At 41.8% G+C, this 16,309-nt stretch overlaps 1 protein-coding gene across 3 annotated transcripts; it reads right to left on the bottom strand.

The window, feature by feature from the left end:
* Positions 1 to 1,218: 1,218 nt before the first annotated feature.
* pklr (pyruvate kinase L/R) lies at positions 1,219 to 16,297 on the bottom strand. Of its 3 annotated transcripts, none has more exons than XM_085801381.1 (12): positions 16,223 to 16,297; positions 10,050 to 10,214; positions 9,397 to 9,488; positions 9,135 to 9,266; positions 7,675 to 7,861; positions 6,530 to 6,803; positions 5,587 to 5,737; positions 4,610 to 4,762; positions 4,287 to 4,453; positions 2,983 to 3,049; positions 1,570 to 1,684; positions 1,219 to 1,437 (listed from the first exon to the last, which is right to left on the bottom strand). In XM_085801381.1, exons 2-12 carry the CDS (start codon positions 10,186 to 10,188, stop codon positions 1,331 to 1,333), a joined length of 1,584 nt encoding a protein of 527 aa, XP_085657507.1. In that variant the 5' UTR covers positions 10,189 to 10,214; positions 16,223 to 16,297; the 3' UTR covers positions 1,219 to 1,330. The 3 variants fall into 3 exon arrangements, with proteins under 3 accessions (XP_085657507.1, XP_085657506.1, XP_085657508.1); XM_085801380.1 differs by lacking the exon at positions 16,223 to 16,297 and adding an exon at positions 13,199 to 13,462; XM_085801382.1 differs by lacking the exon at positions 16,223 to 16,297 and adding an exon at positions 12,022 to 12,135.
* Between the last annotated feature and the right edge of the window lie 12 nt (positions 16,298 to 16,309).

The following is a 16,309-nucleotide window of genomic DNA, read 5'->3' as shown; positions in this document are numbered from 1 at the left end:
CATCCTCTCTCGCCAATGGGAGCGCGTGATGGAGAGCGTGATGGTGAAACTTAATTGAAATCTCGGAAAAAGAGCAACACATAACGACACCAGACAAATAGATCATGTCTATTAGAGGATGTCTCCTCCAAACTAACTTATACCGGTTCATTAAAAGATACTGAACATTGGGTTTTATGCAAGACATGTTTTACACAATTAGTTTATTAGGTAAATTATTTTGATATTGCAAACTTGAAAATTAAGAGGAGAGTGTGAATTTCCTTGCAAATTACATCATCATATCACATCATGGGTTGAAAAGTAACTGAACAATGCATCTTTTAGCTACTCCGACTCGTAATATTTTCAGAGGCAACTATTCTGGGCACATTTATCTGACAGGTGCATCTACTAGTTCCTTTATTTTTAGACAGCATTAGTATATAAATTAGCATCCTCTCAAGCAGCTATAAAATTAGATGGCTTCATAATTAATGCATCAATAATAATAGCAATCTAACCACACTCCAAACTTGGAAGTATAAAGATAAAAGTGCCTAATGTGTGTGAAAGATAAATTGCCGGGAAGTCAGACAATTATATCAAATATAAATATATATTTCCAGTGCTCGGTTTGTGTGAAAGTGGCTTTTAGTGGCAGAAAAAGGTTAAAATAAACCACAAGAGGAGGACTGAAGCCACACTAGGGCTGGAGAGGACAAACTGAAGGAGGAGGATGCCTGCAGAAGACAGGCAAGGACGTCACGTAGAAGATCATCAGACATGAGTAAGCCCTACACTGGAGCAGATATAATTAAGTTTATGGGAGAACAGTATACAGATGTGGGCATCTGGGTCATCTCAGTGGACAAAAGGACGTGTAGTCTAATACCCGTCGTCTCTGCATCTCCCGGCTCTGCTCATATAAAGCCAAAAGAAGTGCACTGTCATGGAGATAAGCTCAGAGCTTGGACAAAAATGAAAGCCTTATCTCCAAATTATATACAGTCTGCCAATAATGAGTTGCTTGTATACAATGGGCAGCAAAGAGACAAGATTCATGTTTAACTCAGTATAACTCAAAAAAAGGGAGATGAGAGGAAGAAGCTGGATGGCTCAATTAGTGCAGGTTCAGTCCTGATGTGAACAGGAAAACATGAATGAAATTCAAGTTTTATTTGAAGGGAGTCATCAATAATACAACTTATACACAAATTGAACATTAATGGGACCAGATGTTTTTTTTCAATTTATCAGTGACGGTGGTTTTGATTTCCAGGTGGTGAAAGCTCTAACACTGTCTGGTCAACATGTCAGTCAGACTGAGGGTCCAGGTCAGATCAGGTTGTTACTCAGCACTGACGGCCCTCATAATGTTGGTGTGACCGGACCCCGGGATCCAGCCCGTCACCACGATCACCATGTCGCCTGGCTTGAAGAAGCCTCGTGCTTTCCCTGTGGAGACAGAGAGGTGGTGTGGGTGAGACAGTATCATAGCATGTAACTAAGCAGGCTAATGGATGCACACAGTAAGACAAGCAAAACACACACATACACATACACATACACATACACATACACACTAACCTATGTCCATGCCAAAATTAACCCTGTTGTCTACATCGTCGGCCCAGACAGGAGCAGGCAGAGGGTGGAAGAGGACAGGAAACACTCCTCTTAACAGCTGGGACTGACGGGCCACCTGAGGAGGAGGAGGAGGAGGAGGAGGAGGGGGACATACAGTAGTGGTTTAGTTTCACAGTGAATCTTTCATTTTGATTAATTACTAAAATTTTAGCTAGAGTTGGATATTATTTTTTTCTATTTGAGATGGGATATGACGCTAAATGTCTGTCTGTCCTTCTGTGTAAATGCACCATCTAGCTGACCCCTTCTCACAACTGTGGATATGAATTAGTGATTAGTTAAAAGTTTATGTGATTATTCATTTTGATGATGCAGTAAAATAAAACCCTATATACTAATTACTATGACTTAAACATTTTCGAAACCATTCGAACAAATGTCTGACACTTTCCTGGTGTTTTTATCTACAAGGTCACCTCAAGAAGAAAGACTGGACTTGCTTTAAATGTGTTGTGCATATTCAGTATATCAACCCAAAGACTTCACAGATATCCTTTCTAGGTTCTTCAAGACTCTAGATCATATCTGGAGCATCTTAAAATGACATGACTGGGGCATGTCCAGTCTAGATTTCATCATACATGGAGCCACAGTTTGAAAAATCTGGGCAACTACATTTCCAAATTCTGCTGCATTTGCACAGTGTAATTTGTTTTTTGCAAAACACAACCTGTGGGCCAAAATCATCACTTGTGCACAGTGAATAAATAATTTGATATCAGACAAAACATTTACACTCCCCAGTAGATGAAGCCTTCCTATTTTGGACGCTTTGTCAGACACTTTCCTTTAGCATCACCATCAGGCCAACATATCCACTTATATTAACATACACTGAAGTATAAACTAAAAACGTTGGCTGAACATGTCCGTGCACAGGCTGCCTTTAGGTCACTGGTGTTGTCATAAGTGGGGTCACGCTCCTGCACTAACCGCAGCCCACTGCTGGACCAGGGCCAGATGTGCTGCTCTGAGTCTGACTCTGACCTCTGACCTCCACATGAAGCATATAAGATGTGTGTGTGGGACAGAGGAGGGGGGTGAGGGGGTCTTATGCGGATTAACTCCACATGATTTTAAAGTCACAGGTGACAACGACCTACTTTAAACCAGTTTGTGACACATGTTTTAAATACATCTCTGTAGAAAGATCCATAAAACTAAACTACACTCCCATAAAGTGTCTCACTCAGAGACTCAGGGAGAGTAAATCCTGACTGCTTCACACGTTGTTTTGTTTTGAAATGTGTGAGTCATCAACAATTAAGACATGTTTCTGGCAGGACAAAATGCACCGCTAGTCAACACAAAGACAGTTTTATTATTCAGCTCATGGGAGCGGACTGACTGTACCTGAGGAGTTCTGGTGACTGCGATGATAGGACAGCGAGGGCGGTACCTGGACAGGAGATGTGCCGATCTGCAGAGACAAGGAGGACGAGGGATGAGGATGGAAAGTAAATTACCACTGCTGACACACAGGAACAAAGTTTCCACAGATGGGATGTCTGAGAGAGACACTGTGAGTTTCCACAACAGCTTCAGTATCCCTTGGTAGAGACGATCAATATCTCTGGGACGAGCATCTGTCTAGTGATAGATTTGATATTGTGATGATGGTGGTGCTTTCCCATTAAATTAAAAGAAGACGTCATGTCATGATTGTTGTTAATGAAACAGCAGCCAGAGGACTTTTACCATCTTGATCCACAGTCTGCACTCAGTAGTTAACAGTAATACACGTCACAGGTATGATGTTAAGCACAGTACAAAAACACTTGTGTGTATATGTGTGTGTGTGTGTGTGTGTGTTTAAAGAGAGACTGTTGTTGTGGCAGGAAGGGGAGTTACTTTACAAAGCACCAGTCAAACAAGTACATAAAGTGCAATAGCACGATAAACATTATAGTCAACATAACTCTGCCCCTGAGGACGCAAAAGGCAGAAAGCAGAGCTGTAATATTCAGTCTGCAGCTCTGCTTGGGGATAGACTAACATCTGTTGTTGCAACCTTTAAAGAGCTCTCATTATTCACACTGAATAAAAGCGAGAAAATCCCAAACTGTGACTGAAATTGTGTTTACATGGGTCTAACACTGACAGGGATTAGCCTACAGTAATGGTCTACATAGTATGTGAATGAATTGGAGTGTATTCCAAGAAATGACATTTAAATTGGATGATTTAGCACCGTACAGTTTGTGTCCAACACCAACCTTTATTGTGTTGTAATGTGTCCTCTATGTGGAAGAAACAGTCACATTGTTTCCCCTAATTCAAACCAAGAGTTTCAGTTCAGCCTAATCCTGTTCATACCTTAATTACAGATTATTTGTCATAACCACGATATTACCTTCGGATGACATTTTAGGAAATAAATTGCTTTATCGCTGAGAGTTAGATGAGAAGATTACTACCATGAGGTATGCACAGTACATACTGTATGAAACTACAGGAGCACCAAGTTAACTATGCAGTAACAAATCTATTACAGTAACATGCACCTCTAAAGATCACATTAAAATGATGTACATGTTAATTGTAGCAACATACATAATAGTGGTATCAATGTACAAAAAAAGAATATAAAAAAAAAAAAGATCAATGAATATGAATCCAGAATTGTCCAATAATGACACTCTAGTCGTTACTCTCACCTGCCAGTGGTGGTGAGGACTATGATGGCCCCGGCACAGGATTTGAAGGAGGACTCCACAGCTCCGATGGCCGTGACCTCTGTGGGGTCAGAGGACAGAGGAGTGAGGCGACGCAGCTCCTCAAATAGCTGCTGGTGGTAAATGGCCGCTTCTGCCTCCCTGCAGATCTGAGACACACAGACAGAGAGCGAGAGTTGGGGGGAGAAAGGAGGGAAGAAAGAGAGAGAGAGAGAGAGAGAGAGAGAGAGAGAGAGAGAGAGTTATCACGGGGCACTAAGTCAGATGTAACAGAGTGGACATCATGTGCACACAGAAACACACACCGAGTGCATCATTGCGACTGCCTCCACAGGAAACAGTCCCTTGGCGGTCTCCCCAGATAACATTACACAGTCGGCTCCATCCAGCACGGCGTTGGCAACATCACTACTCTCTGCTCTAGTTGGCCGTGGGTGGGCCACCATGCTCTCCAGCATCTGCAAACACACACACATAAAGGATTAGCTTTACATTAGTCTCATTACCACAGTCAAAATGACTCCATCGGGCACTGCAAATGGATCTGGTCAATTAATCAATCAATAATAAGACATTTTGCATCTTTACATGTCAGGTTTTTTGGTCAGAGAGTGACTGTGCCCTGATGCACACAGGCTTTAGAGAGGGTGGGGTGAGGGGAGGTAATGGCTTTGTGGATGGATGGACAGCAGTGGAGGAGAAATGAGAGATAATTTAGACTGAGGCAGGCGAGTATGACTTTGTGAGATCATTATTGGCATGCCGGAGACTCAGTATTACGACTCGATAAGCAAGGCAGACAGTTGGAAAATGAGATAGCTCGCAGCGTTGCCTGAGAGACCCCATTTTTGTAGTAGTTAAGAAGCTGCGACTAATGCTGATAAGTGTTTGTGTGTGGGTGTTGTTTGTGGGCCCAGGTCTGGAGTAGCAAACCTGCTATAACACTGTCACTCCGAGTCAAGAGCTGTAGCATAAACAAGATATAGCACCATGACTCAACATGGCTGCAGGAGTGTGCCTGCAATGTGTGTGTATGTGTATGCGTGTGTTTTGGAGGGTGAATTTACTGGACAAGTGAGTGTGTATGTGTGTGTGTGAATACATTATGCAGGCGTGTAACGTTAATGTGTGCCTGTTAGGATTTAATGTTAGTTTACTCTCTGAACCATTTGACATTTCATTGGCTAACACTGTGGTTAGAGTCTAAATTTGCATATTTCATCAGACCTCCATCCCTGTCTGTGTTTGTGCGTGTGTGTGTGTTTGTGTGTCCGGCTCTGACCTGTGTGGCACAGATGACGGGCTTGCCGGAAGAGTTGCAGCGCCCAATCATCATCTTCTGAGCGATGAAGACTTTCTCCGCTGGGATCTCGATCCCCAGGTCGCCCCTGGCAACCATCACGCCGTCGCTCTCGGCAAGGATCTCCTCAAAACTGACAGACAGAGTTGAAGGGAGGGTGAGGAGGGGAAGGATTGGTTGTTTGGGTTTAAAAAAAAGAGAGAGACAGAGAGACAGAGAGGAGGAAAAGAGCACACAGAGAGAGAGAGAGGAGTGAGCAGAGACCAGACAGCAGAGGCAGAGAGGACAAAACAACAGCAGCACTTCTGGCTTCTGAGCATTAATCAGAGCACCTTTAAAAGCAGGTCTAAATGTGTAAAAACAGGGATTTGTGAATTGTCTGTGGATCTTATAAACACTGAGCACAATGTCGCACTGTGATCAGTGTAAGTCCTTAATCATCTGTGCAAAATCGAAATCTTTGTGAAAGCAGGAGGCGGTGATGAGGACACAGATTTACACAGTGGACATGTTGAACACATCATCATCATTATCATGTGAAATATAATCTTTATAATCAGATTTAAAACAAACAAACATTTGAATTAAAGCCGTAGTTAAACATAGAGCAGTAGAGAAAGCAAGGGATAAGTAATGGAGATGAGAAAGTTGTTACATAAATTGTGTTGGATGTATTAAGTGTAAGCTATAACTTATGGACAACCACACAGATTGCTTATCATAGATGTGTAACATCCAGAGCTGACATATGTCCATCCATCCATCCCAGCTGGCTGTCCACAGGAGGGGCAGACTGCCAACCGTGGTGGATTTATAAGTCATGTCACAGCCTCATTATGAAAGATTCACTGCCTTCAGCTACTGTTTCGCTCAAAATAACTGCGCCAAGATGGTTTAAATTCAGAGGCATTTTTATGTGACTCACTTCTGAACGCCTTGCCGGCTCTCCACCTTGCTGATCACTTTGATATCTCGTCCGTGTGGCCCCAGAGCTCGCCGCACAGCCTTGACATCCTGGGCCGAGCGGATGAAACTGGCGAACACTATATCGACGCCCTGGGCCACACCGAACCTCAGGTCAGCCTCATCTCGCTCGCTGACCGCGTCCAGGCCAATCAGGTCACAGCCAGGGAGGTTGACGCCTTTCCGACTGCAGAGCACCCCGCTAGCCTCGACCACCGTGTCCACCCAGTCAGGGCCTGCAAAGGTCAAAGGTCAAAGAGGAGGAGGAGGAGAGGAAAATGAGCGAGGTCAATATAAATAACCATTCAAGTTTGGATCCTATCCTGCACAACTAGATCTGTCAGTGTTTCAAAAAACCTTGACCTTGAGGACAGGGAAAATACTTTTGTTGTCGTTTGTCTTAACTCTAGGTCACTATAAGCTAAAAGTCAATGTGATGAAAGCAGGGGTTCGTTTTGCAGGCAGTAATACAGAATAATGGAAACCTTAAAGACTTATTAGGATGGTTTATGATGTATGTGGGATTTTTAAAGTTAAGAGTTTTAGATGTCCAGATATGACCCAGCATACTGTAATAGTGCAGAGGCCAATGATGGAAGAATCCAAAGGAAACCATCAGCTAAGCGAGGTTCCCCTTTAACAATGAAAGATGGGGCAAATCACTGTACGACCATTTGAGGATCATAATATAATATGAAATATTATAATTCTGCAACAAAATAAAGAGTAGGACAAATAAAATGCAGCATATTAAGTTAAATAAGGTGTAATAACGGAAGACAGGGATCTATGGAAAGCAGGACACTTAATATTTGTGGCATGAGTGTGTATGTATACATCGTGGATCCGTATCTTTGTATCAGCGTGTGCATGTGACATGTGCGGTACGTCTTCAGTTATGTACTATATGTGCACACAAGAACAGTGTACATACATAGTAGGTTTTTTTATCCATACTTTTCAAAGATTAATAGATCGCAAAATCAATAAAACATAAATCACACCTACAGAGATAGGCAAAGCTCAAGCAAAAGAAAATAACCTTGTCAACACATCTGATGTGTGACAGGTAGGCCCTTTGCTTTCTGCAGCTATGTGTTGTTTTACCTGTCGCTGTGACTTTGAGTCCAATGAGGCCATCGTCAATGTAGATCTTTCCTCCTTTTGTGATGACTTGGGGCAGGTTGGGATAGTCCACCCAGATAATCTTTCCATCTGTTTTGTCTTTGTCGGTCTCTGCTGTCACCACCCGAACATGGCTGCCCTTTTTCAGCTCCACCTCCTCCTCCACTTTCTGTTCAAACACACACAAAGACACGGATGCTTCCTTTAAGCAAACACTATTATTATCTCTCCTTTATCAACACGTTTGTGAAGGCAAGGCTCATTATCTATGTGAGTTTTAAGATAAGCAGTTCACTCAGTTCATTAAAAGGCATTTTTCAGTCAACACACTAGTTTCGAAAAAACCAATGGAAGGTGTTATCATGTATGCGTCAACACTGTAGCTGTTTCAAGGAAATCCTCTCTGCAGGTGGGATCAGTGTGGAAGAGGTGTTACTGCCAAGCCTCTAACTGCACTGCATATCGGTCACAATGACAATGTTTAGAAAAATCACCGAATTACAATATGTCATGTCACATTACAGTAGTACGCTGATGTGCTTCTATTGGTAAACATGAAATACAGAAAAATCAATGAAGCTCACATCAACAATAAAACCCAAATATTGATGTTCCAATCCTGAGAAAGAATCTGTCTCTGTTTGCTGTTGCAAAACCACATCCTACAACCCAGCCAGACTGAAACCTGCTTGATCCAACTCTAACCACTGTCTGTTTGCTTTAAGCCTCACTGATCCTCTGCCGCCAGCTTGTTTTTCAACGTTTGTAGTCAGATAGTTCTGGAAATTCATTTTGAGCAGCAGTGACAATGATGAAGTGACAGATTTTGACCCGTATAAGGTTAAAACTGTCACAAAAATATGTCAAATGCTTTGCTGAGCTCTTCTGCTGCTGCTTTATTTTCCAGTTTGAAACAATTGTGTGTATGTGTACTTGGTTTGTAATGTTTTGCAATAATTTGTATCCTTCCCGTCAATTACATTACTGTGATATGGATGGCATTGTCATGAGAAATTAGCTGGTAAAAATACATCGTAATGATTACAAATATCCAATTATATAACACTGACGCTAGTAACTCCACTTCATCTTCCAATTAAGCTGCTAAACTGACTTGAGGAGACATAGCGAGCCTCAGTCAGTGTGCAGCCTGCATGTCATGCAGAGCATTTTGTAAGATAATCAAAGCACGAAGAGATTTCCAACAGCTTAGAGTCATTTTTTCGGCAAAGCAGACGGTACACAAGAGCATCACAAAGAACAACACAATCCAAAGATGCTGAAGAGGAAAATGAGAACATGCCAACAAATAGTTTTCATTCCAAAAAAAGGTATTCACTGCACAAAGCAGCAACATATTTCCTGCACCTCTCAACATCTGGCAGCGTGTGACTGGTTGATTTCGTTTAGAGCGTTGAATACATCAAGCGTAACTCTCTCACCCCTTTCACTAATCCTGTGCGGATCTCTGGACCTTTCGTATCCAAGGCGATGGCAACCGGCCGGTAATACAAAGGGTCAGAGATGATTGTCTCCACTGCCTCTCTGATGTTTTTGATGGTTTCACCATGGTACTGATGGACAAAAGTAGGGAGACAGACAATCAATGCATGACTGAATGAAAGGTGAAGCCATGTGTGTGTCAGTTCTGTGTGAGGAAGGGTATAAACAGACGTAGACATGAATACTGAGGTGGCCACATACCTCATGTGAGCCATGAGAGAAATTCAGACGAGCAATGTTCATCCCTGCTTTGATCATCTCCTGGAGTTTGGGGATTGATCGGGAAGCAGGACCTGAAAGGAAGTGCATGAAGAGAACAGACATTTTCCATCAAACCTGACATGAAACATTACGTTTACTGACAGATCATTACATAACATCTTGATTGTTCAATGATGCTTCTTCTTTCTTTGTTTTTTGTGAAATGAAATGAGTCTCTTTGGTTGCTGCTGGACTGCTAATAAAATAAAAATAAGAAATTTGGAAATGTGGGTTTGGACCAGAGAAAAAGAAATGGGCTGGGGGTCACATTTTCTGATATCATATTACGGTAGTCAAGAAACTGATTAGCAGATTATCAGTGGATCAAGCTGCAATCTTGGGAATCACAGCTCTGAAGAAGTACGAGGCTATTTGTACATTACACTGCCTTCCAAATATTCTCTCTCTTTTTCTGGCCAGAAGAAAAACTGCAAGAGCTGAACAGCACCACAGCCAAGAATCAGACCCTGCCAACACCCAGCACACAGGAGCTGGCCATGTGACAGGGAGCCAGCGATGACATACAACTGTTGCCAGAAAACAAACTTGAAACTGAGACTCGCTGTCTGCAACTGGTTGTCAGTCACACTCACCGATGGTGCAGATTATGCTGGTGTTGCGCGCTGTGATTGGCTCCTGGTCGATGTCCAGCAGACAGAGATGTTCCAGGAAGGTGTCAGCCATGCTGGCGTCCAGCTGCTGGCGTTGGATGAAAGAGTCCGGCAGAGTCATCACCTCTGAGTAGCGCCTGATACAAGCTATAGTGACGGAGAAATGTTGTCAGCGGAGTGAAGACAGCGTGTGTCAGGAAAACTCTACTTCCTACTCCACCTGTGAGTATAAACTGACGAAACACCTTGAGCAGAGAAACACTTGATGGTGAAGGAGGAGAAAAACACGTCTAGTGTGTGTTGTAAGAGCAAAGTACAAAGCTGATCAAAGCTGATTGAAAATGTTGAGTCATAGTAGAGGAAACACATTAGAAACACAGAACACATTGACCTGACAATACAATGTGAAGGGGTCATGGATATTATGGGTGTGACATTCAGCATCCACGTTGGAAATGTAGCTGGTAATTGACTGGGGAAGGCTGAACTCAGTGCAACATATAGAGTAAATATGTGTAAAATATTTTAAACTGACATTTAAAGCAAATGAAGACAGGAGGTCTCCACATCTGCGGTTCTTTATAAAGCCATTTTGCAAGACTCAAAAGATTTAGATTCCACACACAGTTTAATGAAATATCATGCCCCTCCCAACTGGCACATGAATGAAGAAAAACAGAGCCATCTTCCATTCTCTGAAAAGACACTGAAACTGAAAGGAGGCTGGTTTGACTGTGTTTTGTTGTTGCTCAGTCTGTCAGTGTAGGAGCTACATGTTCTCCTCCATCCTGGGAGTCTCAGCGCCAACACACTCTCTGTGAACAAAGAGACAGATGAATGGACTGAATTTTCATTTAGGAAATAAACAAAAAATAACACAGGGGACTAATTTTTTAGGCAATGACTGTTTAGTGGTTATGTGAGTTTTCAATTGAGTTTGTAGTCACTGGGGGAAATTCAGCGAGCTGTAAACACAACTACATTAACTTACAAGGTTGTCACAGCTCAGGTTGGGAAACATTGCTCCTCCAGCAGACACAGGGCTACATTACTTTCTATGTGGTCCAATATCCACTCTCCTTCTAGCTCTTATTTATTTATTTATTTGTTTTTTGAGGGAAATATGTTGGTTTTAAGCTGCTAACACGCTCACAAATGTGTTGCTAGCTTTGTCTTTCTGCCATTTGGCACAGGGCATGTAGAGCACAGCAGCTAGACCTTTCTCACTGATGACAGCTGCTGATGGAAACTCAGAGTGGTGAGAGTAAAACAAAATGTTAAAGACTGACCGGAAAAACAAAACTACGAGCTGAGAAATGCTTTAAAAAATTCACATTACATACTGACTGAGACTTGAGACTGACTCAGATTGAGACTGAGATGACCTGTCCAGCCAATGTCAAGTGTCACTGGCTCCAGACGCCTGCAACGTCTACAAAAGGATGAGCTGTGGAGCTAATAGAAGGATTATGATTATCACAGCTTTAATGTTCAAGTGTCCAGTCATCTATCATGTTGATAACTGTTGAGCTATCATTGTGTGAAAAGAGAGCAAAGTCATGTTATTGTTTGGGTGGTTCACCACTTTGGTCCCGACCTCAAAAACTATTGGACAGATTGGTTTGAAGGTTGGTGCAGATATTCAATGACTCCCAATGATACATCTACCAAAGAAATTTCATTTCCCCAGGATGAAGTGAGATAACTTTGCTGAGCCCTTGACTTTTCATTTGCTGCGTTATTTTTCTACCAACAAGCATATTTCATCTACCTAAAAAAAAACAACAACATTTTTTCATCTTTCCCTTTTTTCATCTTAAACCTCTGACAGGGATGATACCAGACTGTAATCCCCTTCATCACAGTGACATCACCATTGACTATTGCTGCTCAAAAACCAAGAGCACAGACCGGTAAATGGAGCCTGTGCCTCTCGTGCTAAGCATTGTGGTACCTGGCTGAGGGCTCTAAGCCAGTACAATGGCATCCATTTTCAAGGATGTCACAGTCAGTCAAGCCTGCAATTTCTGCACAGGGGACGAGAGAGGAGAGCCTGACGGACAAGGTCGGTGCTAACAGCACAACAGGAGTCAAGAGGTGAGGACGAAGAAGTGGAAAGAAGAAGGGAGGAAGAAAGGAGGAAGAGAAAAGAGAGGAGGGGATATTTTAATAAATTGATTTTGGAGGAAAAGGGAAGAAAACAAAGGATATTTTTGATTGATTTGTTAGTAATTGCTTATTTGTTACCGTGTCAATGCAGCTTGATAACCAACGTTGTCATGGTATCAATTTATACTACTATTGCTACTTTCTCCAAATCCCAGAGCTTAGAAGGTGCATCAGAAATTCCTTCGTGAAAATTGTGACTAGAGGTTTTTGCAGGATTATGTGAAAATGCACAGCTCCATCCTGCCACTGTTTTCTCCCTCTTCCTCTTTGTGTCTTTTTCTCTCTCTTTCCACCTCACTGTGACCCAGTTCTGCCGCACTGCTGCACACATCATTACGTGTCCCACTGAGATCCCCCTCTGACACATCCCAGAGTGTATACATGGAAACACACACGCACGCATACACCTGCAAACACACACACACACACACACACCCACATGATCATCCACTCATATACAGGTACTTGTTACTGAGAGGCTGACTAAAAATAACTCACACTTTAGGTCAAAGGCCCAGATGTTGCAAAATATAATGCACGACCTTAACGAATGATAAGAAAGGTGAACCAGGACATGGGCGTGGCCACAATGTTCTAGGAATGACCTGTTTGCGGTGGGTCATATACCGACATGAGGTCAGTGTGTGTGTGCAGGTGAACCAGTGAACCTGACATAAGAGAGCAGATTTTGTCAAACTCTACTGACGTTGAAAAGACAAAAGACACAGTAAGGCATGATTTGACCTGGTAGTTAAAGCGGGAAAATGACCCATGCACAGGATATGAATAATTTAATGTTGCCTATATTGACTGCTATTGGAGAATGACAATATCAGCCACTCTCTGTACATAAAGCATGAACCAACAAGCTATAGGTAAATCATGGATTCTTGACAACATTTGAAGTTTGAAAAATATACAAAATTCGCTGTAACTCTGCCAAATGTTCTCAGTTCACTCACCCATTCTGTTTGAACTGTCCATTATTAAATAAAACTTGACTGTTCCTCCTCCTTTACTGGTTTATTTCAGGCTTTCTTGGATTTTCTTTCTGTATCCAGATTTCCTCCTCTGTCTTTGTCCTTCCCTGTGCTCACTTGTTGCACCGGAGGATCTCAAAGTCTTGTGTCACCTGAACAAGCCTAGTTCTGCCTCTTTCATTAATTTTTTACCCCCGACCCCTCTGCTCCCCCCTCATTTCCCCTCCCACTCACACCATTTGGAGTGATTCCATTGCTTGCAACAGACGGGCGATTATGCTGAGTTAGTGCAGGTGGACAAAGCTGACTGGGTCAGGGGGAAGCTAAAAATGGAAAAAAAAAAAAAAAAAAAAGGTCTATGGTTTATGTCAATAGACCAGGAATGACACTAAACTATCAGGGTGCACTACAGTGACACCGCTGCAGATTATGTAATTGTAATGCTGACCTCAAACTGACACACTATCGGTCTCAAACCAGGAACTGGTTTTCTGCACTACTTTCCACTCTTTGTATATTGTGCTTAAACAATAAGTCAATAAAGAACTAATTGTTTGAAAGTTGATTGACGTTCTTAGACAACATGATCAAATGATAATGACTCAGTGTGAGTGCCATCATTACTCACCTGTTAGAGCACATACCTGCTACAAAGGCTTAAGTCAACCCTCAGCATTTCATTTCCTCACTCTAACACTGACTGTCCCATCTCTCGTCTCTCTCACTGTCACCATTCAAATAAATAAAAAAAAGCCTTCAGGAATAGTTGGTAACTGAGACTGCTTAACTTCCTTTCTTCAATATTGAACAAGATGTTCTGAAACTTTTTACCCGCAGCCAGATCGTCTGCAGATGTGTCCGTCTTTCCATAACAAATGGACCAAGAGACTGAAACCAGCGAACAAGCAAAGCTGTGTCACTAAAAAAACCACTAAAAAGATTCAAAGACACTCTTTGTCAGACACAGGACGTGACGTCTCCAGCAGCTTGGAGCTCAGCTGGCTAACCTGTCTTTTTCACTGATAATTTAAAATCTAAAATCAAGAGACTGAAATCCTTAATCTGATTAAATTAAACAGTTTAAAACAAACAATATGTAACAGTATACTTAACTAACTGAGAGTCAGAATTGAAGTTCTGGTCAGTAACCACAATGCTGGACTCTGTCATATCATGTTATTTACAGGCAACTAACTGACACATACCGTGACTGAAATTTTCTCTTGTGTAAGTGTAAGAGTTGCTGGGGAGATCTGGGAGAACATAACTCAATAATATTTAAGACAGGTCTCACATAGGTCTGATTTTAAAGTGGAAAAGTTAGTTATTATGACTTTAAGTAGAACTATTCTTGGGTTGCCAGGTTGTTTAAAGCAGAAGTAAGCGATCCGGTCGTTTTGGCTAACTTCTTGTCAGCCGATGGAGTTAGCAGCCCCCGCCCTCGTCATGGATCTATTGGTCCTCGTCCCTACGTCACCACATTCATGCGCATCCCTTGGCTGCACACACAGCCCTTCATGCCGTTCTCTCTCCTCATTGGATAAAGCTTGTAGGATACAAGGAAGTATACAAGATGTTTTCTCCTCGGCTTACAGCAGAGCAGAGTGACTGACAGACCCGTGTTTCAGACCAAACACTCTATGTAAGTGATTGCTGTCGGAAGATATAACTATTTAAGACTTATATTAACACAAACATTCTGCTTACTTCTGCTTTAAGAGCTCCTCACTGCTGAGTCATTGATGAAAAGGTTTCTCACTTTCTAAAAGGCTGAAAGCAAAAACAAGTAATTCACTTATAATTATAGATGTTAGTAAGCCATTCACACAGGCTTCTTGCAATAATTAAAGCATAAGCAGTGATAGAAATTAGTTTTGGTCCAGAGGGTCTGAGAGTCCATTGGAATAATATACATGATAAATTAAAGAGCTAAATAGACAAAGTGCATTTCATAATGTTAAAGTATTAACAGCTTAGCTGGCAACCTAAGTGAGCTATGAAAATGTTTTGTTAACAATTAATTATAAGTAATTAGTTCCATGTTACACAGTGAATGGCATACTAGAGGGTAGTAGCTGAGCAGGCTACTATAAAATATCATGACGTTAATTACAGATTTAGTTTGCTGCTCTTGATGTCAGAGAGGTTGTGAACTCCAGATTCATTTCCTGTATCACTCCTTTGCATTCACCCAGTGCAGCGTGTTGCTGTTTTACTGGGAGATACTTCATGTACTGGAGGACTATGAAATGCTAATTCCTGCTGTTATATAAGTGTGAGACTCTGAGAAATGAAGTGTCTCATAGAGATGATGCGTCTTCCCCTCACTGACACACTTTACGCCAAGTCTCTTGTTGGTCATTTGAGGAGCTGCTCTCCGCACTGTTGTATCTACACATGAATCTGGGCTGACAGAGGGTGTAAATCGTTAGCCAAAAGACAAACAGACCTTTGTTCCTGAGTTAGAGAAAATTTACCCTGCAGCCCTCTGATCTAGGAGCACACACCTAGAGTGATATAATAGCAACAGGACTTAATTACCAGACTAGTGTAAAGGTCAGCTTTACGCATTAGGACCAAAGTGCAATAAAATGATACTCAGCATAAAGGTGCCATAAAAAATGTTTAAATTTAAATATGAAAATACATACGGTAAGTCACTTTGTATCATTAATACCTAAATCTATTCCCATTTGTTTGTTTGTTTTTTACAATAAGTTCTTTATCTCAGCCTGAGTTCCCTGTATTAGGAGACAATATAGTCTAAGACTTATATCTGGCAACAAGAGTGACAGAACACACACAAAAACAGCAGGAGAGATTTGTCAGCCACAAAAAAACAAACAAATCTGATCAGAAAAACACAGTTGCTTCACAGCAGCAGATGCAGAAATAAGATCAGGTACACTGCATACAGTAGGATCCTTAAAGAGCCAAAACACTACACAGACAGTGTTAAGTACTGTAAGACTGTAAATTTAGATCTTAAGGCGGAGAATAACAAACCTGTTGGATGAGTGAAGCGGGTCAAGACTGACAACTGAGGAGGTGTCCAATGTAGATGAATAGATTAGCGTGAGTATCAGCGCCATC

This window comes from Trachurus japonicus, chromosome 16 (assembly GCF_045865225.1).
Source record: "Trachurus japonicus isolate A0001 chromosome 16, Traja_1.0".
Lineage (NCBI taxonomy): Eukaryota > Metazoa > Chordata > Actinopteri > Carangiformes > Carangidae > Trachurus > Trachurus japonicus.
This window is presented reverse-complemented; position numbering and strand designations above follow the sequence as displayed.

Excerpts from the sequence above, each read along its gene's own strand:
- pklr (XM_085801380.1), bottom strand. The coding sequence starts at position 13,220 with ATGGACAGTTCAAACAGAATGG. Across the intron at positions 9,267-9,396 it reads TCTCTCATGGCTCACATGAG|TACCATGGTGAAACCATCAA; the intron begins GTATGTGGCCAC and ends TTTGTCCATCAG. Across the intron at positions 3,050-4,286 it reads GTCCTCACCACCACTGGCAG|ATCGGCACATCTCCTGTCCA; the intron begins GTGAGAGTAACG and ends TTGTCTCTGCAG.